General features: G+C 39.0%; 2 protein-coding genes across 9 annotated transcripts in view; one reads left to right on the top strand and one right to left on the bottom strand.

Moving 5' to 3' along the window:
* L3MBTL3 (L3MBTL histone methyl-lysine binding protein 3) overlaps positions 1-18,597 on the top strand; it is an 85,685-nt gene extending 67,088 nt beyond the window's left edge. For all 8 annotated transcript variants that reach the window (XM_087776547.1, XM_087776550.1, XM_087776555.1 and 5 more), the window contains 6 exons: positions 2,062-2,208; positions 3,600-3,764; positions 7,677-7,768; positions 13,047-13,210; positions 14,237-14,299; positions 16,683-18,597. In XM_087776547.1, coding sequence (XP_087632673.1) covers positions 2,062-2,208; positions 3,600-3,764; positions 7,677-7,768; positions 13,047-13,210; positions 14,237-14,299; positions 16,683-16,826 — 775 coding nt within the window. In that variant the 3' untranslated portion in view covers positions 16,827-18,597. The remainder of the gene's footprint in view (positions 1-2,061; positions 2,209-3,599; positions 3,765-7,676; positions 7,769-13,046; positions 13,211-14,236; positions 14,300-16,682) is intronic.
* Positions 18,598-20,459: 1,862 nt separating this feature from the next.
* SAMD3 (sterile alpha motif domain containing 3) overlaps positions 20,460-25,930 on the bottom strand; it is a 41,394-nt gene continuing 35,923 nt past the window's right edge. Inside the window, exons 8-11 of the mRNA XM_009460830.2 lie at positions 23,458-23,661; positions 22,891-23,062; positions 21,111-21,193; positions 20,460-20,857 (exon numbers count right to left, since the gene is read on the bottom strand). Of these exons, the coding sequence (XP_009459105.1) occupies positions 20,573-20,857; positions 21,111-21,193; positions 22,891-23,062; positions 23,458-23,661 (744 nt within the window). The 3' untranslated portion in view covers positions 20,460-20,572. The remainder of the gene's footprint in view (positions 20,858-21,110; positions 21,194-22,890; positions 23,063-23,457; positions 23,662-25,930) is intronic.

Here is a 25,930-nt window from a genome sequence, read left to right as displayed (position 1 = left end):
AGAATATAAAACAACTTCCGCTCTTCCCCAGTGTTCCTTTTTTCTTCCCTGTATTTCAGTTAATGTTTTTTGTTCTTTTAAGACATTTGGCAGAGGCTAGTCCTAAGACAGACAAAACTGTAGGTTGAAAAATAAGTGTAAGTAGAGGTATATAAATAAATCTAAAATAAAATGCCAAATTCTGCTTAAGAGAAATTAGGGAAAAAAGGTAAATGCTCCAAGTTAAGTTTTTATTTGTATATTCTGTTCCATGTCTTTACAACAGTTTCATTAACATAAAAGTACCCTACTTCAAGTGTAGTGCTTTAGAGTCCAGCCACCCATTTGGCTGTATCTTACTCGGTTGTGTAAACTCCTGGTATGAAGGTTCTCATGGAAAAAAAAACTTCAGTGCCTGTATCTCAGAGGAGCTGCTGGGACTACCACCCAGTTCCTCAGAAGGCGGCAAAGACGACTGTTCTGTGCTTCCTTAGGTCACCTGGGGATATGGCTGTATGTCCCTTGAAAACACTCTACAGGCTGTTGTGGAACAACATCTGCTTGGAGTGGCCTTAACACAGGGATCTTATCTTGATTAGAAAAGCAGAAATTGTATTCTACTGGCATGTTTTTTCCTCCATAATTCAAGTTCAGCACAGCTATACAAAGATTTAAAAAAAAAAAAAAGAAAAGGTTGATACTGTCTTGTTTTCAGATGAACCAACTGAAAAAATCAGATGTGCTGTTGGACTCCTGTCTTGATAAACTCCAGCAAGGACCGACTGACTTGGCCTGTGTAGCCTTAAGGAATTTTCTCTTTTTATGCTAGTGCTGAGAGAAATGTAAATTTCCACCAACTTCTCTTTTTTTATGTTTATGAGACCAAAATTAGATCACCAATATTGGTCCAGCCTCGTGATAGGACTTGATTCATACTCACTCTGAATCCAAAGCTTCATTGGTAAAGGAAAAGGAGAATGTACAGTGTATTTTGAATAAAAGCCCCTTTTTTATGCTGTGCTTTGTAAAACAAACATGATAATGAAAGCGGTTGTTTTTCTGTTATTTTTTGTAGTTTGGAGGTGGCAGGGCATATGGCTGGCAAGGTAGACTTGTTTATATTAGGCAGTTCTGTTTGTTTCTCTGATTGTTACATGCACGATTTCCAAATAAAACATTGCAGTGTTTTATGGAAAGGTAGGTAGTTATATTCTTGAAAAGAAAATAAGCAAAATCACATGACATGGGTTTTTTACATTTTACCATTCTAGAGGTCCTTGTAATAAGACAGGTGAGTAGGAAGCATAATTTCAGATTATAGTTAGTGTCATAGCTCATGAGCCACAAACAGAGCATCATGTTTAGTACAGCCTCTTCTATATCTGAAATAGAGACTTGAAAACTTGAGCACGTTGTTATTCATTGTTGTGGCATATATATACCTTTCAGAGTCTAGGATATTATCTTAGAAGTGTGAGTATGTAGCCTGACTAATCAGTTGAGCACTGCAGAACATTCTTCTAAAGACAAAATCCTAGTTCAGACCCATGTGTTTTGTGTTGCTGTTCTTCCCTTTCCTACCTCTTGTGCAAACACAGATTTTGTGACTTTGGGAGGTATGACTTTCATATTTGTTAGAGCAATATTTACTAGTCATTGTATCAACGCACAGTGTCAGATTCTCTCTTTCCCTAGCTGGAGTGCAGTGAAATAGGGAGTGTTGAATGATAGGAAAGACTGTGAAAGTATCATGGTCTTTTAATGGAATATCACAAAATGGCATTTGCAAAGATGGGGCACTCGCTGCAGTAAGAGGATGTGCACCGTTCCTCATACTGTGCCCTTGCAATGCAGCTTCTGTGTGGACATTACATAATAAAAATACCATCCTTTGCAGAAAAAATAACCATGGGAATATGACTTTATTTGGAGAGAGGTGGGTATAGTCAAAGGCTATATTTTAGGTATTAATTGATAGCATCTGCCTCTAGAAAACTGGTCTCTGATGTCGTTTCATTTGAACTGAGTGACGTCAGTAAAGTGTCTGGGAATAAGGAGTCATTTCTCTTCTTCAACTTCTAGTGCAGTCAGCTGCCCGTATTCAGAGATGAATGTGAACAAAGAAAGCCTCTTACCTGACCGGTTGAGTGGGGAGATGCCTGCAGCCAGTCCTGTCCCCAGAAACAGAAAAATGGAAGCAAGTGAAAGATCCACCTCTCCTGTAATCAAGTAATTACGATTGAAGTGATGTCCATGACTAACAGCAGTACTTTATTTCAGTGTTCCGCAATGTAATTTGTAGTTGTGTAATGGCTGAATGGTTTCACAAAGGCCTGCCTATTTATCTACATTTTCATTTACAGGGAAGAAATGGTTTCATCAGTGCTTATCGAAAAGGTTACCAAGCTGTCAAAGACTTATACTGATTTTACTGTGTATGATTTAACAAGAGTTCGGTTTCATCTTCAGTGTAACTATTGACTAAGTGGTTAACTGGAATTTAAAATTGATTGTTTGCCCATTGGTTTCACTTAAGAAAATTATTTTTTGTGTTTCTTTTGTTTGCTGGCATGGCCTTATTGACATGACTGTAAATTAATGCTGCTCTTTGAAGAACAGCCACTACAAATTCTGTTGTTATTGTGGGAGTGGGGAATCAAATGTGGGAGTGGGGAAGTGAGTTTTGCAAGAAGTCTGTAGCTGAAGCTTCTAGCAGGAGCACTGGGAAAAACCAAAGAGATATGATGTCAAGATGGTGATTTTCTATCAGAAATTGTGGACACTGACTCCTGTGCTTATTTTGGGCTGTGGGGATACATAGAGAATTTAAGAAGGAAAGGAAAAGAAGAGAGGCTTGCCATTCTTTACAAGGGTTACATTAATGTAAATGTGAAAATGTGAATGTTGGTAGTGAAGATTTCCAGTTCCCTCTGTAATGACCACGTATTTTCAATAGATGGTGTTTTAAATTACATACTCGGAGACAGTTTCAGCTTCATGCTTTAAAAACCAAAATATTCAGCTGTCAAAGAGCGCTGCCTGGTCCAATTGTTATTATAAATGTAGGATTGTAGAAATCTGAAGTGACTTAATAATCCTCTGACAGGTAGCCTGGGTACTGTCCCGATGAAGCCAGTAACAGTTTGAGCAGTGTTCTCTGTGGCAGGGACTGTCAAGTGCTACTTTTTTCATTGTCCCAATTAAGAGACTGCATAACATTTTTAAAGGGTCCTGGCTGCACAGCGGTATATAATGGAAGGGAGAGAAGGATAGGAGGAAAATTGATACTGCAGCCTTTTCTTGTGTTACAAATATTTCAAGTGGCTAGCCTATTATAAAAAATAATATTGGGCAAACTCTGTTCCTGTTGAATTGCCTAAACATTTTACCTTTGATTTCATGGGGAAGAGAGTTCTGTATTGTGATTCCTGAAAATCCCAGGTATAAAATTTTGTTGGTGGCAAGTAAACAACTTCTGTGTATTTCTTCAAACAAACAACCAACCAACAACCTTGTATATCTTCAATTACACTAATGACTCTTTACCCATAGAGAAAATAAGTTGAACAACAACTCAGCTTCTTTCAGTTTTAAACATTTTGTTAATTTGTTTTAAACAGTGACAGAAAATGCCCCAGCCCTAGCCACGTAGGTATGAAATCTTCAGCTCACAATCGATCATCTGGGAAAACTGTACCAGAAACAACTAAGCAGGAAGATGCAGAAAGTAAATCTCCTTGCAAGAAGCCCCTGTTATGTGATGTGAAAGAAAAGAAGGCACCTGGGTAACTATCAGTTCCTTTCAAAGTATGGGTTGTTTGGAGATGGTCAGTTTAAAATGCAACTTACCAGGCAATGCAGTACAGTGATTTGTCTGTGGAACTCTTGGAAGCAGTGGGGAGGTAGATGGAAGTTCTTCAGCTCTCTTTATATTAGAAATAGGGGAGAACAGAGTGTCACAATGTATTTAAGAAATAAGAAACTCGTATCAGAGAGAAGAAAAATACTACAAGACAGAGAAATTATTGGAAGTTGAGATCCTTCTTCCCTACCTCTGTGTACAAATATGTTATTGTATATGTACAAATATGTATATACATTTAAAAATGAAAAGTAATTCCTTAACTCTCAGGATTTGGAGTATCCTTTTGACAAAAAAATGTCATGAGATAGTTTCCAAGCTTGCACTGGAAAATAATATTTATGGTATTAAAAGGCTATATTTGAAACGAAAAAGATACAATCCAGTGTTTTCACGGGGATACGCGAGGCAATAGGGTTCCCTACGTTTTTAATTAGTTACAGTATCAGTGCATTTTACTGGTTGTTTTCATACAGAAATAGAAGTTGCCCTGGAACAAGAAGTATCATTTGTTATATATTTACATCAGCTACATTATCATGTGTTCATAATATATGAACCGTAAGTGTTAGCAATAATAGTGTCTTGAGAGACTTTGGGGAGTTAGCATTATACAGTAAATACCTCACAGTAAAGGTGATGATTGAAACTTAACTGTTTTATTAAGAACCAATTAAATCCTCTGAAACTCCTCTGCAAGACTTTTTTTTTTTTTTTTTTTTCCAAATTGGTTTAGCCAGATCTGGCAGTATTTTATAATTTTCCTTCCTTTTTCCACTAGATTTTTTTTGCTTTTCTGAACTATTATTAATTGTTTCCTTTATTCCAAAAACCTATGCTAAATAAAAAATAAAATTTAATGTGTAGCTTTTTGCATCTTTTAAAAATGGTCAGCTTTTCATTAGAACCTTTCACATTATGTCAGTCAGGTGATATTGTTCAAATTATATTGAAAAAGATCTAGTAGGAGCATCAAGCAGTGTTGATATAATTTCCATACCACAAATAAACAACATTCACTAGTCATACTCAAGTAAATTTAAACAGCAAAAAAAGACAAGACAGTTTCATGTGTAGTTTTGAAATAACCTGTGTTAAATAATAGTTGTCATTCATCACTTTAACCGTAGTTGTAGTAAATTCAGCTTTTTTTAGAAATAAACTTTGACTTACAGACTATCTCTTAAAATTAACTGATCAGTTTTATTTTGTCTTTCATTTTTTTAGAGGGTGTTTTCTTTATGAAGACCTAAACTAACCAATACGTGTGCTATCTATTCAGCGTATTGAGTCATTTTCATTTAGAGAATAACAGCCTTGTGCCATCTTTGAACTACCCAGAGGCTTTGCAGTTTGTATTTGAACCGTTTGAATACACCGATGACTATCTGCATTTTATCATCTAGCTTTCCACTTTCTTTATGTACCCAGCATAGTCAGAGAGGACTTTTAGTTGAATAAACTTCCTTTGAAAAAGGCATGAAAAATAGTGTTCACAGCATTAGGTATATATGAACTACTGAAATTATAAAATATTGAGCATCTGGTTATTGCAATACCCAGTGGATCTTTTTAGATGTGTATTCAAAGTACACATGCATAGTTGAAGACATAGATACGTATGCTTGGGTGCTCTTTAGCTGCTGAGCTCATAGTGTGGATTTAATTATGTTTTACTGCAGTACAGTTGTGTATACCTTCGTATTCCAGGTAATCTTTTTTTTCCTAGAAGTCCTTGATTGAGGAACCAACCACATACGAAGCCAACCATGAGATTTATTTTGTTGTGTCAAATCTAAGTGGTACTCAGCTAATCTCCAGTTCCACTTACTCCTTTTCTTTCTTTTTTTTTTTTTTAAACTAGTAAGAGGTATCTGTGCATACAAACAATTATACTAGAAAATTTGGGTTTGCAAAAATATGTGTGTAAAAACTGCAGTCTGTCCCTCTGGAATGTTCCTGAGATTGAAATTCAAGAAAAAATTACATGCCTACAGCATACTCAATTTTAATTTGAATGAATCTTTATAGTATCTTCAGAGTATCAAAAGAATTTCACTGTAATAGGAATTCCACTCCAGAAATATTTACAATGAAGGAAGGTGAACATGCGGGCTTGGGAATCAAATGGTAGTACCACTTAAAAGAAAATTCAATTGATCTTCCAACCCCTTCCCCAAAGCCTTCAATTCATGATACTATCTTGTATTTAACTAGTGAGATAAAATTTCTGGATGTATGTTTCTATGAAAATTGTCCTCAAGAAAATAGGAGGATACATGTTTCCTCACAGATTTTGGTGATCTCTCTTCCTTATGTTGAATTACAGTAATCATTTACTTTGGCTTTGGAATCAATTGCACTACTTTGTAGCATCTTACTTTAGAAGTTTTCTGTGTTTGTGGAGGTTAGGAAAATAATTTTTAAGTAAATAAACGCAGGTGATATTTCTGAGGAAGATACTGTGGAGAAGTCCGTTGTGGCACGAGAACGTGTGCCTGCTGTATGCACGCCACTGGCATTGCTTGTCATACCATACTACAAAGGCTGGATTTTCTGATGTGTTGTGTTCATTTTGCACCATTAATAGTGTGTTAAATATATTTCTGTTGATGTCAATGAACTTGCAGCTCCTAGCTGATTTATTCCCAAATGCTTACTTGTATTTGATAGTATAAATAGTATTTAACATATAAATTGTATTTAATAGTATAAATGTAAACAATGGAATTAAACAGGTCTTTTTTTTTTCTGTGAATTTGTCCTTTGAGGTTAAATAATCTTGATGTCTAACAAGTTGTTAGCTCTAGTTTGGCTTTTTATCTGTGTTTGGGACATCTGGTAAATAGTAAAGCATGAGTTCATGTAGTGGGCTGTCTTGTAGTCTTGACTTTAAGGTCATTCTGTCTGGTGCCTATTTTTAGAAAATGTTCATTATGTACTTAGTATCTCTCAGAGCTCTGCGTCAATGATTGTTTAGTAAGAATTGGCCACTGTTCTCAAGTTCTTAAAAGCAGAAGGAAATAAATACACACATAATGTCAGCAAGTTCATATAAGCATCATTTCTGTAAGAAACCAGTCTGGAAGTATCTTCTGAAGGCAAAGCTTGCAGAGTTTCCCAGGGGCTGACTTTAAGATGCAAATACACCCACCCCCCTTTGAGTAGTTCTTTTATTGCCACCTCTCTTGCCCCATTTTTCTCAATAGGGGGAAGGTGTTCCCTCTTTGCAAATGTTTGGGCTGGCAAAGCTGAGGGAGCAGCTACACTCAGAAGGCAAAGAGTGGCTCTTTTAGCTGGATAAGAAGTAATGCAAAAACAGTAAAAAAAAAAAAAAAGAATACAGATGTTTTCAGTGGGAACATTAACAGCTGCACAACAGTGTGTCAGTATAGTACAGGAGTTGGGGTGGGGTGGAGAAGGAGGTTGGGCAGAGAAAGAGGAGTAGGTGGTGTTTCACACAGCTCCTGAAAATGGCCTGGATAACGAGTAAGGCTTTCTAGGAGATGTAGCTATATATGCGTTCTTCACTTTTCCCGTCTTCTGTCGTGGACACATCCACACCTTCATTTGTGTATTTTCCAGTTTCAGTTATGAAGTGTATTGATATGATTTACGTAATCTTAATTTACACTACTCTTGAGCCTTCATTGCAAAATTCACGTCAGTAGTCATGCCATCTGTGTAAGTCAGAAATTAGATCCTCTTCTTTTTTTATTTTATGATGATACAGCATCCTTTGTGTGGGAATTCTGGTGTGTTAATAGCATTGTTAGCAAGAGATCAGTGATTTTTATGATGCATTAATAAAAAATGAACATCTTATTTTCCTCAGTGGAGTACTACAAACAAAGGACTCCATAAAGAACAAAGAGTGTGAAGAAGAGGAGACAGAAAATAAGCTGCTTATTTCAAATGAAATCAAAGGTAAATTGGCAGTACTTCATTTGTTTCATATTAAAATCTGCAGAACTAAAGAAGTGTGATATTCCTTGAAATTCTTCCTGAAACTGCTTTGCAACTTATTTTCAACATTCACTATTTGTGTCCAAAAATTTCTTGACAGCAACACTTTTAACACTGTTTCTTTATCTTGTAATCATCAAAGGCTTTGCTGAGAAATTTATTGCAGTTGTAAAGATGAGTGCAAAAGGAATACTGGTATAAAAAGTTTCATTTCAAGAATATTTTTCCACTGACTTTTAAAAATAGGTAATGAAACCAGTCTGAGTTGTAAAGGTATAACGTTCACTTATTGCTTCAAAAGTGTATTGAAAGAAAGTTAAAGCATTTACACATTACAGGCGTAAGGCAAAGTTAAGGTGACTTACTCAACCCAGCCTCAGTCGGTTCTGCAGTCTGATACTTTCCAGCAGCCCATGTGCAGAACAAGCCCTTTCTTTTTCGCGAGTGTTACAGAGGGATGGCTAAAATTTTTACTTTACTGAAAAACTGGAGACAGTCCAGTGGAGGGCCACCAAGATGATTAGGCGGTTGAAGGACTTCACATATGAAGAAAGGTTGAAGGAATTTGGGAAGGGAAGGCTTGAAGGAATCTAGTCACAGTCCTCCAGTAACTAAAAGGTAGTTACAGAGAAGATGGAGGTATCCTCTCCTCCAGGATGCACAGTGGTGGGGACAAAAGGGAATGGACACAAGTTGCTTTAGGGGAAGTTCTGTCCGAATATAAGGAAGAAACTTCTCACTATGAGAACAATTGGAACAGGCTGCCCAGAAAAGAGGAGGGATCTCTCTTGCTGGAAATATTTAGGACTTGGCTTGACAGGGCCCTGGATAACTTACTCTAATGCCCTGCTCTTAAGAGAAGGTTGCATCATACAGTCTCCAAAGGTCCCTTCCAACACGGGCTTTTCTTTGGTTCAGTGATTCTGTGTGGTTGTGTGTATGCTGTGGCAAAACTCTTGGCTGTTCGTGGATCCAGGTGGACAGATTGAGCTAGCTGTTCATTATTCAGTTTGATCCTCATTGTTTAGAAAGAATACAGCACAAATCCAGAACGTCACAGTCTTACATGTGATAATTGTTTTGTGTGTGTGAAACTTAGTGTGTCAGGCCAGTTATTGGACTGAGTCGGTGCATTGTTTCAGTGCAGCTTTTGCAGCAACAATTCTATTAACTCATGCAAATTCAATGAGAAGCTAAATGTCTTAATTTCATAATTTAATTCCTCAAATTTTTAGGTTTTTTTCTTCAGCAGTTTGTTGTGCAACACAAAATTGGTAAGGCTTTCATCAAAAATCTTGAGACTTGAGTAACCGTGATTCTTTAAGGGCTACATTTCTTACCTTTTAAATGAGCTCATCCTTGTAAAACCCAGGAAATTCTTTGAGACTAGTAGAGAATTGCATAAAGATAAGATAAAATTAAAAATAATTATTTTTAATTATTAACCTCTGATACATCTCTCTTATCTTAAAGCATCATTTGTCTGCCAGCGCTTTTCAGATAGATCTAAGAGGCACTCTGAGGAGCATGTGAAGTATGAAAGATTCCATCTATTACAAGAGCTGTGCAAAAGGTGTAAAAAATCCATGTTGTTATGGTGTTTTGAAACATGATGTAGTTCAGAATTCTGAAGAAAATGAAACCTTAAAAGAAGAATCTCTCTAAAGCAGATGAAAAGAAGAGGTTTAGGTCATTTGAAGTATTTTGTTTCAGAAGACTGGAAACATACAGTTTTGATGTTGACTCTGCATTACATAACACAATACAAAAAATTTAAAATCAAATCATTTGAAGCATTTTAAACTGCCTGCAATTCTTTTTTTTTATTCTAAGAAAACTAGCCTGATTTTGTGAAGCATTTTGAGTTTCACCAACAAGCTCTGCTTACTAGGATATGTCTCTGTGTAGGGTCTTGCATAATTAGATTTATAAAACTTTTCTTATGTTATTGCTTAACAAAGTTGTCCTTTTTACCTCCTTTTTATACACATAATTTTGTGCCATTATTTGTTTAAATGTGCCATAATACTTAATCTTTAGGATGAAAATGGATCATTCAGTTCTTGCTATCATAGTCATGGAAAGCTCAAGCTAAAATAATTGCAGTTGTGCAGACTTTAGTGAACTGTGACTGCCGGTATTTTTACTGCATGTCACTTATATTATTATTCTTTAACCTACTTTTGCCATACTCACTTGACCAGTTCTCTACTGATACTTTATAAAATGTGTAGTGCTATCTTGCCTTTTTTGGAGAAAGATTATTTGGAGCTAAAGAACTCTACTGAAATCATGGCCCCTTCATACTAGCTTTTTTTATCGACACAAATCCTGTGCTTAAAAACCTGATACATGCTAGGAGCTAGAACATGCAGGAGCGAATGAACAGTGTTCATAGTCTCTTGTTAATGCCAGAAAGCGTTTGCCATTTAGCGTCTTTGAAACATTAGCTTATATTTTGTTGGAAGGTAACTCACTAAGAAGATAGAGGTGAATTAAGGAAGATATGGTTCAGGGAGAAGGATAACAAGGTGGCATTAAGTATGAAGAAGAACGTGGAGACAGGTGGGCTGATGCTGAAGGAAAATGTCAGCAGAGAAGAACAGTGGTCTCAGGGTTAAAAGTGTGAACTTACCGCATCTGGCTCTGCTATCTCACGTGGAGCTGGCAAGCAGATTTGGTTTCTTCACTTACATCATTCAAGGACCTCTTTGTGGCTCTGATGAAACTGGCTAACCCATGGTGCACCTCAAGTTAGTGTTCTCCTAAACATCCAAATTGAGACATAAATTGGAGTACATCACGTATTTGCTCTGGCCCACAAACACAGATTGCCTCTCTATGGGAAGCAGGGCTTGCACAGTAAGGAGTACCGGAATATAAGGGTAGGGAGAACTTTTACATGTCTGGTATTACAGACATAGATTGTAGCCAAAATTGTGCTTTGCACTGTCTTTTGCAAGAAGTTACCCACACTAAACCTAAACTTTCTTTTGTCAGGGATGTGGTTATACCTGCTGCAGGGTTGGGGACCTTTTTTTTTTTCTTTTCCTCCATCTAGTTGGGTAAATTGGCACTTTACATGCTCTTTTTGTGCTGTTCATCTTGCCTGTGGGACAGATATGACACAGGCTGAGAAGCAGAGGCATTTTTGCCTGCATCCTCAAAGGCATTAGTCACTGCATTCCTTTCCAAGTCAGTAAATAGAGCTCTTGAATGTGAATAGATGGAGTACAAGGTTTAGCATTATGCAGTGTCACGTTAGTGAACTTATTTTCTGCTAACCTCATTCATAACCAGCTGACCTGTGTTTGCCCCAAGTTTACCAAAAAAACACAGCATGGACGGATGCCCAGCATAGATTTTTTGTCTGAAACTGTTAGGATTTGACACAGCTGTAAACTATTGAAAATAGAGACATATGGGATAGATAGGTAACCTTAGCTGTCATTGCTGCTACTCTCTATGCATGTACCTATGTGCTGTTACGTATACGTATGTTTAAACACATGCGAAAATGGACTGCAATTTGCTTGGAATTTTCTTCCCACAGTATTGTTGTCTGCTATTTATGTTACATTGTCGATGTATTACACGTTTTGCAAATGGAGAACAAAAAATTTAGCTAAATACTTATATTTTCAACTCTCAAGAGACCTTTTTTAGAAAGAAAAAATCAGGGGATTCAAGGGGACAATGAGAAAGATACTGTTCGGTAAAATAGGCTTTACATTCAGCATGCTGCCTTAAAAGACTCCTTTCTCACTGAGATTTTTAGTAGTAGTAGAAGCTTGAAGGAATGTTTGAAGAACAACAGTGAAGTGTAAACAGACATGTAGGGAACTTGCTTCCAAGAGTAAGAGTATGATGCTAGGAAAAAACTAAGGAGTCTATTTTTAAATTTAATCATTGGGCTGACAATACGGACTACATGGCGTAAGAGTCAACTTCTGAATAATCAACATTGATATAAAATGAAGATAAGTCTTGAAAGTAACAAAAATTTAAGCTAGAGCAGCAGAACAACACAAGCAAATGTAATCCCATCCTATATTGGCCACATTATATATCCTAGACGAATCCCATAGTGCTGGCAAAAATCTATAACAGGAATTTGTGCCCTAGTCATTGGGCGCAAGTGTATGAAAACTAGAACAGTAAGGTTAGGAAGAACGGTGAATAATAGCAACTTCCAAAAAATGGAAATAGAATGGAGCTGTAATAAAAGTGAGCAATCCAAACAAAAATAGCACAGGGATTTGTGAGTGATTGCATGAAGCCATGTTAGTAAGGCATATTAGGCATAGGTTCTTTCTTCACTGTTTCATTCAGAAATGAATTCCAGAGGTTTTCCACAATTTTACTTGGCAATTGGGAAGCATTCAGGCCTGAGTTCATAGCAGGCATGTTGCTTTTGCATTTGCAGTGAATCTACATGAACATAGATGTCTTACGCAGTTTGACATCATTCGAGGCATGCCTCTTCGCTCTTGCCTCCTACACACATCTGCAACTGCTGCTGCTCTCCAGACAGCAGCAGCAACAGCAGCAGGTGGCTGAAGCCACCCTCCCACCAGTACATTACCTTTGAGGCCGGTGGGATGGGAGCTCATTTGTTCCGTTATGGATAAGTGAGATAAAAAGGGAAATGACCTTGTAAAAAACGCCATAGCAGCACGGAGGAGTTAAATGTTATTTTCCGAATAAAACATTCAGTTAAAGTGGGAACAGGGAATTTGCAGACATTTGTGTTTTTTCCTCAGAAGAACTGAAAAACATTTTGTTGTGGATGAGGCATAGATGTTGTGTGGGCTGGAACTGTACAACTGATTCACTTGGAATTTTGAAGCAGTGCAGTGCTGCTTTTGATGAAGTTATAACAGCTCAACCCTGGAATTAAGTTAGTTCTTGTACTACTGTACAACTATTAAATGTGGGTGTGATTTATTGTATAAAAATATTTAAAATTATTTTTTAATACCATTGGCATAGAATTGTGTTATGTTGGAAGAGACTTTCTCCGTGTAAGATTAGTTACATTCATATAGAGCCAATATAATCACAGTCATACTCGTGAAAGAACAGTCATGGTACTCCTCTAATTCTGGTGTAAGCAAAACTGTGCAGCTTGTGTAGGGAGGCCCATATATATCAATAGAAATGAACATGCTTTTACTGTGACTGATCTCATCACTGACTGAGGGATTTAATTCTTGTTTGTTGCTTCCTGTTGTTGAAGGTGTTGAAGAACCCAACACACAGAGGCTTCTTTCTCAACCAGTTATTGTGTCTTCCAAGTTGCAAATCCCTGGCCTACCCTTGCGCTGGGAACAGCAGAGCAAGCTCCTTCCAAGTGTAGCTGGGATCCCAGCCAGTAAAGTTTCTAAGTGGAGTACAGATGAGGTAGGTTTCCCCTGTCACTGCCACTGCCCTTGAAGTCTTGGTTGATTCAGAGCTTTAGATTATTGTTAATCAACAATAACACATTAGTACTCAGAGGATTAGAGTCAGCCAGACCTAATGTAACAGATCCCCAAAATGCCCATTCAGCTGCCATCCAGCCCTAGAAGCAGTAAGTACTAATTCGTATGTGTACAGATAGGTATAGGTACAGATAAATATGTATGTGTGTGAGTATATATATATTCACTGAGGTTAAAAAGGGAAAGAAAAGTGCTAAATGTGTGGCCCAGCAGATCAGGTGCTCGAGGTCTACACTAGTAACATCTAGCACCCACACAAACATGCCGGAGGAATGGCTTAGGGGTCAGCATGGACCAAGGAGCTATTCCTGGTGCATAGTTTGGATGTGGCACACTGTTTTGGAGGGTGAGCCTATAGTGCAGAGAAGAATGGTATGGATATGGTCGGGCCATGACACCTGATTTCAGGATTAGAGCCCTGCCACTGTTCAAGTATGTAATAATGCTTGGACAGACAGGGTCTGGTCCCTGCTTTACTTTCAGAAGTACCTATGACTAAGGCAGTTTTCTGCAGCTGGGACAGTTGAATCTCCTCTAATCAGAGAAAAAAGAAGCATGAACTTTGAAAACGGATTTGCTAATCTCTATGCTGTAAAGAATAAAGAGGAGGAAGGCAGCAACCATTTTGGTTTGTGAGAAGTGATTCACCAAGAGAAGATTCATGGTTCTGGATCTGCGTGGATAGAATAACAGTAATTTTGAGGGAATAGCCACTCTTACATGTCCTGTGGACAAGAGTGGCATGTGCTCTTTTAATTTGCAGATTTTGTGAATCCTGTCCTTAAACACCCAGCTGCACGACTGCACGCACTTATAGAAGAAGGTGGAACACCTAATATGAGGCTGTAAAAACAATAGCTAAAAATCTTTAATGCTTATCAACTTTAAGACTGTTTTGAGAAAACACCGGTCTTACTAAATCTTTTGTTGTATACTTCGGTGGCAGGTGTCTGAATTTATACGGAGTTTACCAGGATGTGAAGAACATGGCAAGGTGTTTAAAGATGAGGTGGGTGAATTTTAGTTCAAAAAGACACAGAGTACAAAGCTTGGTGGAAAGATTAATTTTATGTCATCATTAAAAATACATATAAAGTAGGAGGATGAAGTGTATGTTTAAGGTCAAATGCAAATGTATGGAAGATGAGGTTGGTTTGCAGGTCATGGAGTGGGAAGGAAGTAAAGAAGACAAAACTAGCTAAGTGTCAGCCAGCTCTCTCGTGCTTCTTTAGCTTTGTTACTGCAACTGAAATTACTTAGAACTAATGGTAGAAGAGGAGGAACTTCGTGATTTACTACTGTTCTCTCTTAATCTGGTTTGAGCAAATTTATAAGTATGTTATTTTAGTTCTGCAGGATGTTAATAAGTAGAACAGAGCAGGGCAGTGGTTCAAGAAAATCAGCTCTTAAAATTCTTTGCATCTTGTCTGATCACACTTAGCTCTTGATGCTCTTCCTCCTGATACAGCCAGTTTACAAATGTGATTTGAGTTAGTGGGACGAGAGAAGATCTGAAGGCTTCTGATGAGGTTCAAAGGAGTGTGTTTCTGGTATTTGAGAAGATTGTTGTGCCAAAGTCATCATTAGGAAGTGATAGGGCTTTTAGGTACAGTAGGCCTTTATAAGCTTGGTTGGCTTTTTCTTTTCCGCTCAGAGGTTTGTTACTCCTGTTAATGCTTAGTTTCAAGAAGGCTGTTTCATCACAAATCGCCAGAGTGAATAGTTAGGTGCTTATCCCAGCCAGACCACCTGAATGGGCAGAGTCTGGTACTGTAATATCCCAAGTCAGCCAGCCTTTCAAGTGAAGAATAATTGTGGTACTTAGACTTGAGAAGGCACCTCCTGAGGAAAATGCATACAGATGGCCCTGCTAATCTCCTGCGACAAAAGTTTTCAGGCTGTGCTGTAGATAGTAATGACTATTACAGTTGCATGTCAGAGGACTGACAGGCTGCATCTGGGGGCAGTTTGCACTTGCTTAGATGTTAGGCATTTTACAGTTGTAGCAGGTATGCAGGCCTAGATCATCCCCTGTGTCACTTAGGGTGTCTCACCAGTTAATTTAAGATAAATAAAAGCTGGCATATTGCTAATTGAGTCAGCAGGTGGAGAGCGCCACAGAGATGGTTGAATCCTAAACACTTTCATTCTCAGAGGTGTAAGAAAATACTTCCCTCTTCAGGGTTCAGCCTCTCAGGCTTTGTCTGTGAGTAGTAAATTAAACCTCTCCCAGGGAGGCCAACCAACATGGACTGGCTGGCATCAGTAGGTAGAAGGTGCTGGTTCAAACTTCTGCTGTGGAAGTGAACCCTCATCCTACATATATTCAGATGCTGGGCACACGTTCACACGTTTCTGGTTCTGAGCCCACCCAGTCTGGCTTTGTGCACAAATGAGTAGGACATAATTGTGGTAACTGCGTGATGCTGTTCTCACTGCAGTGTTCCTTGACTTACAGTGCTGGGATGTACCTTGCAGGCTTCCTTTGCAGCGTGTCTGATTCAGAAAGCTTGTCTTCTAGTCCTACAGAAACTTAATTACACTGTTTTTATCTCAAATTAGTATCTCTAAGCTTAAGCAGTGCTCCTGATTTAAGCACAGTTGGCTTTTAGGCCTAGCTATCCTGCTTATGTTACATGGAAAACTTACTGTAGATACCTAGGTGACCTGAAGTTTACGCAAGAAGTGTTGGCCCTGTTGAAGCCCTTGGAAGTGAGAGCCTTGTGGCTCTTCACGTTTGGATTTAGCACTTCTGCTGACAGAGCGATTTGACTACAGGAGAATATTCTCCTGAAACTTTTATTAAAATAGCAACACTACAAAGCTGGCAGAAAAAATACTCAGTGTTTTGAAAAGTTGTGTTTGTGTCAAAGAGGCAGTTTTATGTAGCCTGGCCCCTGTTTACGTCTGGGACCAAATTAATTTTAATTTGGTATTTAATGAACAGAAGGGGGTGGCCTGAAGGGGGTTCCAGTTCTGTAGTTTGAAGTGAAATCCAGAAGCTTTCTTATGGAGGCTTGCATAAAAGGAGCAGCTGTTAAAAACCGTTATTGTACTGCAGTACAGTTGAATTCTACTTCATTTACCCATTTTACTTTTCAATAGCTTTTACTTTATACTGTCAGTATGAAAATAAGAAGTGGTTAGCTAAAAATTAGCCAGACAGTTGTTTTCAAGCAGAAAGAAGATAATCATCCTGTTCTTTTGGACTAGCTGATCTGTCTAAAAGGTTGAAATCAAAGCTATCCTGAAAGCATTTGAAAGTGTTTGTATTCAGCCATTCCTTTACACCGTCTGAAATTGCTGGGAATTTTCTTTTCATGTCTTCTGAAACATCTATACTGCTGCGCTGTCAGACCTATTAATAGCTTTGTGTGTTCTTTCTTTTAAAGCAAATTGATGGAGAAGCATTTCTGCTAATGACCCAATCAGACATAGTCAAAATAATGAGCATTAAACTGGGACCAGCCCTAAAAATCTTTAATTCCATTCTGATGTTCAAAGCTGCAGAGAAAAACTCACACAATGAACTTTGAAGATAATGGAAAATGTGTACGAGCCAGCTTTCTCCTCTGGAGCTCATGTTTTATTCAAAGCACAAAGACTTGCTAGAACTGTTGAGTAAGGACTCTCAGAAAGGAAGAAACGTACGTTCAGCACTGGTGGACTATTTATATTCTCCTAGAGCCAGTACGCATCTGAATCCTTCTGGGAAGTGTTCAAGCTTTTGAGAAGGTACCGTGTAACAACCGAGTCAGCTAGTCTTATTTACCAAACTAATGGCGCTAATTCTCCATGGATGGTTAGGATCCCTAACTTTCTCTGGACATCAAGAAAACCTTCCTTAATTATTTATGCTGTATTATATAAGGGAACGTTAATATTTTCTAGGAATTCTTGAATTCTGCTTCATGTACCCATTTTACTTTTCAGAAGCTTTTACTTCATACTATCAAAATAAAAACTGATTAGCCAAAAATTAGGCTACAGGTAGCCAGATGAGACTGTTATGGCTAATAGGTATTTGTGCCATAGTTTAAAAATGAAACACTTAATGTTACATACGTGACACTTTATGCTACAGCATATAACTTTACAGATTATAAAACTGTCTGTTTGCTTGTAACAAAACAAACCTTGTTGGGGTTGAAATTATAATGCTTTTTTGATAACTGAATGTTTTTACTTTTGCACGATTACAAAAATGTTATGTGAGTTTTTCCACCAGCATCTTTAATGTATTTTACCAAAAGATCGGTATAGAGAAGGCTGCAACTGAAAAATAAAGTTTGACTTCATAGAAGACTTCTCGTTTATGCTGCACAATAGAGTCCCAGCCTTTTACATGGGAGCCTGCTAAGTCCTTCAGCACATGAAGGAAAATACATGTATTTTGAGGTAAGGATATTTGCAAAAAAGAAAATATATTCATTCATGTCTGCACATGCTGGTCTCCAGTATAGTTACCACAACAGTAGAGAAAAACAGTGTGCTAAAGCTAGGACTGCTACTCTGGCTTCATATTCAACATAGGTTTGTTTTCCCAATGGTGGGAGAGTTATTTCACCCACCACTTCCTAGTTGGAAACTCTGATTTATAAAGGAATAAGGCATAGGGGGAAAGACAAAGCACAGAGGAAAAGGATACTTAAATGCATATGGTGCATTGGCACATCCTAGGTGTAAAATGCATGCATTTCACTGGGTCATTAGCAGGCTGCAGATGCCACCAGCAGGTACTTACGTAAGGCAACCTTCTTTCTTGGAGGATTATTGTAATGATTTGTCAGGGAAAGTCGTTGCACTTGGTATATATATGTAAGATGTAAACCAGATGCACTTTAAGTGGGAGAAAGCCTAGCTACCTGTATACTGAGGACTGTTCCAGAATGTTACTTTTGCAAGAAGAGAGAGAAAAGTTGGATCAAGATTTTTGGCAGCCCTCCTCTTAGCACTGCGGTGGGCAGTGGCTCAGCCTTTAGAGCTGAGAACAAACGGAGCATTTCCGTTGCACAGAGCTGGGCGAATTTTACATCTTCCCACAGATTTTGCTAGGCTGTTCTTTGGCTGGAGTTCCTTAAGATTTCAAGAACTGTCTGTGCCCCTTCCAGATCATGTAGGTGACTGGTACCTGCCATAATATGAGGTGAAACAGGGTCAGTATGAAGTAAGTTGCATTGCTCTGTTAATTTCCTTCCATAGCATTGCATAAATAATATTTTTACATTTTGTTCAATATTTGTACATTCAAATTGCACTCTTATTGTACTACAATACAAATAAAACCTGAACTGGAGCTGTCTGTTACATTTGTGTGTGCCCAGGATTCTCTGATGAACCCGTCTGTTCCCATGGGTGGTGTGGAGTAATTCCTCACTGTAGCTGAGTGTGGCAATGAGTTTAAAAGAGCAACTTGGCTACTGCTGTCTGCCTTCTGCCTAAACTTACTCCTAAGGCTCACAGGCCACTTGCTGTCACAGTCAGAATCGTGTTTATGGGCTTGGATTTTGTCACTGGCAACAGCTGAAGTTGCCCATGCAGATCAGTGAAATGCCACGTTCTTCTGTTTTCTTTCCTTCTGTCCTTCCATGTAGTTTATTTTCCCTCACCCTCTTGTGTCTCTCTCATGTGCCAGCTCTGTAGCCTGCAGTGAGAACCAATGAAGAGATTTGCTGCTCGACAGAGATTACTGGGCGATGTTAAAACTCCTTGAGTTTTTATATACCTACTTACAAAGTACTGTGGTTTAAGAAACGGGTTTGGATTAATACTGTTTACGAGACGTAGAATAAACCTCACTTAATGTTACAGAGCCCAACTTTTTAGTCATACAGCTATCACAACAGTGAGGACATGTATAATCCTTACTTTTGTATCCCATGTGATGAGGTAGCAGGGTGTAACCACCTCTGTTACAAGAACTACACCCAACAAATCCACCTGGAAACTAAAAACACTCAGGAGACCTACTGAATCTTTAAAAAGGCAGTTGATATTATTTTGTATGTTGTGTTGGAGGTAGCCCAGCCGTCACACAGGTAGAGGTTGTCCCCGGATTTCCTTGGGAGCCACATGAAAAATCCTGAGACTTAAGAGAGCCTGGCCATTAAATGCAGCGATCTCCCCTCATACTGCAGGGTCTCCCGCTGTAATCTCTGCACTGGAGTCACCCCTGCACAGCCAGGCTTTAAGAAAACTACTGTGGTCTTCCAAGCTGTGTGTTTGAGTGTTTAAAGAATTGTGGTGACCACAAACGCTGCTTTGCCTACATGGACGTTTTTAGAACTGGTGGGAGATTGAGCTCTTCAGTAGAATGCAGTGTTTTAATAAAAAGCCATTTTAATTTCTAATTAATGTAATGGGGCACATTTGCTGGCTGCTGCTGCTGTCCATTACTAGGTGCTTGTCTGAAGTTGTGCACTGTCAGGCAGTAATCCCTGGGGTTTCCAGAGATGCAGGAGTTGAGCATGTTAGGGAGAAGAGGAGGCTGTGGAAGAAGAGAGGAGAGGGCCTCCGCTCTGTGTGGGCAGATAGGAGAGTCACCATGTGGAGAAGGCTGGTTTGTTCTGGGGGGCAAATTCAGAAAGAAAATGGGGAGTTCTCTCCCGATCGCCAAAGCTGTGGTTACAAACGCACATGGCAGCATCCCAGATAAGGCATTCTTGCAGCTTTGAGAGCTCATCTCAGAATCCCTATTTAGCAAATTCAGGATTACTGTTAAAAAAAAAAAATAAAAAATGTTTCGTGCATGGAGAAAATAGTGACAACTCATCACCCTGCAAATTATAAATCAGGCCCAACATTTTAAAACACAAAAATTATTTCAGTAGGCTTCAGTGATCATAATATAATGAAATGATGCTAACAAGTAAATCTTTGATTTGTGCCACTTCAAAACATTAAATGTATTAGCATCTGAAGCAGCGAGGTACTCACGTTAACTCACAAGTGTGTTTTTTAAATTCTGACAGTCAAAAGACTATCAGAATCTTTTAGATGTTCCATATGTAAAAATAATAACACGACACATGCAGTAATCTAGAAAATTTTATTATCTCTAAAGCCTCTAGACTGCTCTAGAATTTCCATTTAAAATAATGAAAATGCTTAGGTTTAAAATTTTCAAAAAAGTAGCCAGTACAATTTAAAAAAAGGGCGTTATTAAACAACGGAGTTATAAATATGCAAACACCAGAAAGAATGGCACTGATTTTTATTCACAACAAAAGGATTTATTTTGACAAAACGTCAGACGCTCCTGAGAGGAGTGCTGTGCACACCGTCACGTACTGGGGTACTCGGGTACCTCCAGCCTTCTCTTTGCCTGGGCGGGCAGGGATGCTGGGCTCCTCACCTCGAAGACCAGGGACTCCAGGAAGTTGAGCGTCCTGTGGATTCTCTTTGGGCACGGGATGTCGAACACGTGAAATGCAGCCACGAGCGCCGCCAGGGCCATGGTGCAGTCATCGAGCTGGGCTAGCTCTTCTCTTTCTACGTACAGTGCAAACTCACATGAATTCACATTGAAGGGATTTTTTACTTCCAACACTGGTGTCACCACCTTCACCTAAATTAAGGAAAAGGATGTTTCAAATGTTGTCACAGCGTCGCTTTGGTGAACGGGTCAGAGAAGCAAGTAAGCATAATAACACTGCTTTGAATTTAGCTAGTATTTCTATGAATATTTGCCTTCTGCCCAAAAGGCAGGCTAATGTCATCCTTTTCCAGGAACTAAGCTGAGCCACCAAAAGGCCAGGTGATGTGCCCAGGCAGCTCACAGGAGGAAGAGGGACGAAGACTGTCAGTGCTCTGTTTCCTACCTCCTCGTTCACTGCAGCAAACAGACTGGAATCATCTCCAAAGACATCTGGCAGGAGTAAACATGCAGCCGTCGTTTTCATATCTGTCAAAGGCAAGGATTTCTGCTAAATTACAAATGAAAACGTTCTGGCATTGCAGTATCATCCTGGAAAAGCAGATTGCAGCCTATGAAATGGTTAACAGCTCAGCAGTGGCACTGTTGTTCAGTGCATTTTGAAGAGTAGTTTGTACCACAGTGAAGGTTTAGGTGTCTCAGCTGGCAATGAGCAGTAGTAGTCAAATTATTCATGATACTCTGCTACTCAATACTATGATTAAATTTTTCTCACAATAAGTAGGCCTTTGGCTTGCTCCTAGTGGAGTTTGCGAGCTGAGCAACCCTCCTGCCCCCACCACACGTCCCCAGACTCCTCTCTCCCCAGTAAATGAGATGTCTCCGGGGAGCCCTGTTGCCAGAGGACTCCACTTTGAAGGCTGCAGTACAAGCTGGTGCTGCAGGACCTCCTGGGATGTAGTCGCTGCCACCCCCCTGGTTCAGCTCTTAATGACTGTAACGTCTTTTTTGCAGGTCAGACTTCTGGTGGCGTGTGTTTCGCTGAACCTGTCCTGTCAGCCATTTATTATCTTGGTGCCAGGTCAAGTTGTTCGTAAGAAAAAACAGGAAAGTAAACACTTGGGCCTTTACTAAGGTATAAGTTAAAATCCTTGTGGGCGTATTGTATAAGAAAAGGGGAAATTAATTACAACGTCCATAGCTTTCTAAGGCCAAAGGTATGAGTAGAAAGTCCATACAGGCTTTCTGGATTAGGATGTTCAGTGACACTTTTTAATATATCATGAGCTATTGAGTACTCGTGTTTTTAAGCTTAAAGGAAGAAAAATCCAATATGTTCACCTACTCTGCTTGCTTCTTTAAGAAACGACCCGATAATAAAAGGAGTGAAACTACTAAAGGAAACACACGTGTTCATACTGTGTCGCCTTTGATTTGACATCCTGGCATTATGCCTGTTTGATAGAAAATGACAGTCAAAGGAGCACTTCTCACATTGCTAAGCTCAGGCATAGGCATCTGCAGCTGCAGTTTGGGAAGAATAAAGATTATGAGTAACTCCTTCAATGTTTTGTCCCTGCAGAACCGCACTCCCAGACTTTTCAGACTGAAAGAAGTTGAGTGGCAGCCGGTGCTTGCTCCCTCACTGCCAGCGAGCCAAACACATCGAGGTACCTGGACCTCTTTGCATGACTCTGGTACCTGCTCTCCAGAGGCACCAGTCTCTGCACTTTTTCCTGCAATGTGTCTCTGCAGAGACGAGGTACTTTGAAATACAGGTAGCAGTAACTACTTCTTCCGTTATTTCACTTCAACCGTAGAAACAGTACCTCTCTTTCTAAAGGAAATCCTCTCCTTTTATGGGACTATTTCTAACCCAGAAAATTTGTTTTCTGCATGTATTTTTAGAAAATAATAAGCACTCTTTTACATATCTAGAAATACAGAATTCTGCTCATCTTATTTTAAGGCAATTACTAACTTTATCAAACCTGCAATCTTTTATTCAATAGGAAAAATAAAGTTTCAATACCTGACTGACTTAATTTTCCTAGTAATTTATTAGCTTTTATTCTTAATGCTTCCCCATCACTGTATATTTTTCAAGCAACTGTGGCATTTTAAAATGTTTTTGCAGTAAAATTAGAGCTAGTTTAGTTACATAAGTAAGAACAATTAGCTACAACAAAACTCTGATGTTCAGAGCATAGAAGATTTGTACTGACATTTCAGAATGTCTTCCTCTGTGTGCCGCTTCAGATTTTCTTGCAGCATAATGTTAATTGGATTATTCCTCACCACATACAAAGATAATATGTTTTCTGAATAAATCTCCAAAATCTCAACGGTTTTCTTATAAATGTCCATGTGTGTGAGAAGCTGGAACTCCCTAAAAAGCTAAAGAAAAAGAAAAATTCGGTATTATTGCAATCCTCAAAACCAAAACTGAAAACAACGTATGAGGTGTCCGCTTTGAAGGCAGGATAAGACTAGCTCAGTAAAATAAGATTATAAACTGGAGGGGGTGGTTTCATTTCTTTTCAAAGCAGGGAAGAAATACATCTAGTAACACCAAAATGCTTCAGAAAACCCACTGGTGGTGTGTGTGGCATGATTATCACAGGACTGGTGAATCTTTTAAAGCGGGTTCAGCACCAGAAACATGAGTTAAATATTAAAGAGAACAATGTTGATGGATACTTCACCAGAAACACCCACTAAAATACGTGCCTCCGGTTGTATCATATCCGTAACATAGAATTCAATGTCATCATCAGAAATAGCTTTGTTACCTGATAAGGGCATCTTAAGAAAGGAAATAGTCTAAGAATGTCTTTTAAAGGTGCCTTATCGCTGATCATCTTCCTCCGTATTTCTATTGTCACATTCATTCGGTTATCCACTTCTTTCCAGTTCCTCTGAGTTTTTGTATATTCTTGCTTAAGCCACTTAATGTGTACATCCATTTCACTGCCTTCAAGATGAACAGGTTCTTCCTATCAAGAAATGAAGGACAGAGCTGTAACAAATCAGCTAGCATCTGATGTGGCTTGTGTGATTTGAGTGTGGTCGAAGTGTAGTCAAGCTCAGCAGAAAGGATCTGTAGTGTGGTTTCAGTACCACCTCTGTGAACTCACACTCATGTTCTAATAGTTACATTAAGATCAGTTTTCATATAGTACTATAGCTATCAGCCAAGTCTCCCAAGCTCAAATTACATATTTGAGGATATTCATGAAATTCCTTTGCCCGTGTCTGGTTTGCCTGATTGTGGTTTATTGGAAATTAGTAGGCAGTTCTAATGACGACTCAGTGTTTAGCAATATAAGCTCTGTATTACCAAGAGAACTAGTATTTTCTTCTTACTTATGCAGGTCCTAAAAGCAGGACAACTATCTTTCACATTTATGCAACTGAAGTATTTACCCCCAAGGAGACCAGCTGAACTAAGAAAACTCTTAATGGAAAGCATTATTTGAGCAGTTTGACTGTTGATGTTTTCAAAGAGTTATTTTGTACTTGAAGATAGTTAACAGTCTTCCTCAAAATTATTATTATTGTCCCTGCTGTAACTCCAAACCCCGTAGTTACTAAGAAGAGGCGTGGCCATCCAAAGCGGTACCTCTGTGGCAGTAGCCTGGGGCCGTCTAGTTTCTAAAAGAGGACTCGGTGGATTTGTCCATTGAAACAAGCCGAGACAACATAGAGATGCACTGTTAGTGCAGTTACCACTCTCAGGCTGCGTTTACACTGGCTTTTCCCATCCGTGTTGTCACTGGTGCAGCTGTCATCTATGCGGTGGCCTGCGGGTCAACACTAGAGTGAGTTGAGACACTTCATGTTGTTCCCCAGAACATTTAAGACACAGAGCTGCAAAACATACAACATCCAAAAGTGCTTCGCAGTGCTCTGTATGTGCAATTAAACTTTCCAGCTTAATTAACATCCTTTTTCAAACTGTGCATGTGGTATTCCAAGAATGGTTGCACAAGGTACGCAGTTACAAAGCTGTCTCCCTCCTACTATTACGTCCATGGATTTGAATAGCCGTTGGTATCACAGAAGAAAATCAGCCCTGCATGCAGGGGAGTTACCTCCTGCGACACCCGCAGGTGCTCCCCTGGCCCTTGCTAGGATGCTGTGTCCGCACAGCCTGCACTCTTTCTAATAGAGGATTTTAGTCTTAATTGCATTGCAACAGTGGTGTTTGTTTCTAACTCACTTGAGTAGGCATTCCTGTCCTCTCCCTCACTGCACAGGAACAGAGGTGGTGGGTCAGATGATTTAGTCCAATACCCTCCTCTACCTGGCTGAGAGGGATGCTAGGAAAAAGTAGTTTTATAGCTATGTCATATTGTGTCCTCAGCCACCTCTTTTCCAGCCAAGACTGCCCTAAGCTCTTTAGTCATTCCACATATAAAAGCTGGTCCATACTTGCAATTATGCTTCTTATTGTCTTTGCATATTTTCTAATTTCACTACAGCCTTTATGAAATGGGCACAGTAAAACTTCAAATACTAGCGGAGATGCTGGGACACCACAGGTGCATACAGTGGAATAATGCATTCCCTTTTGTTTCTTTCTTAAATAATTCTGAGCATTCAATATACTTTTTTGGACTGCTGCTTAGCTTTGTGCCAAATTGTCTTTGGCATAGTATAAAAATAGCTGTTGCGAATGGTAATAATAAGCTCAGAGCCCATCACTGTAAATGTTGTTAGGACTGGGTTTTCTCCTTGTGCCTTATTTTACATCTATCACTACTGAATTTTATCTGCTGGGGTTTTTTTGCCCTGTCACTCAGTAGCATGGGGTCTTTCAGCAATTCTTCAGTCTTTGTCTTTAGTATCCTTAGTAGCATCGCCAAATGTGGTCAGCCAACTATTCTCCTTTTTCCACATCATTTAGAAATATATTGAACTGCATAAACTAAACATTAATAATCTTTTCCACTGTAAAACCCAACTATTTCTGCGTATCCTTCTTTGTTCTATCTTTTAACTGTTTATCCGTGCAAGGACCTTCCTGCTTATCCCCTCAGATTACATCCTCTAAGAGCCTTTGAAAGGCAAGTGGTGAAATCTCTTCTGAAGTTAAAGTAAACTATATCAGCTGGATTTCCCATGTCCTCAGGGTTACCGAATACTTCAAAGAACTAATGAATTTATGAAGAATTACTTCTGTTTACAGAAACTTCATTGACTCCTTCCCAGTGTGTTCATCTCTTGGGTCTGTATTACAGTTCTTGCCAATTTGGCCAGTAA

Source organism: Nipponia nippon, unplaced genomic scaffold (assembly GCF_047370975.1).
Source record: "Nipponia nippon isolate SJK-2023a ecotype South Korea unplaced genomic scaffold, ASM4737097v1 scaffold_4, whole genome shotgun sequence".
NCBI classification, from domain to species: domain Eukaryota; kingdom Metazoa; phylum Chordata; class Aves; order Pelecaniformes; family Threskiornithidae; genus Nipponia; species Nipponia nippon.
This window is presented reverse-complemented; position numbering and strand designations above follow the sequence as displayed.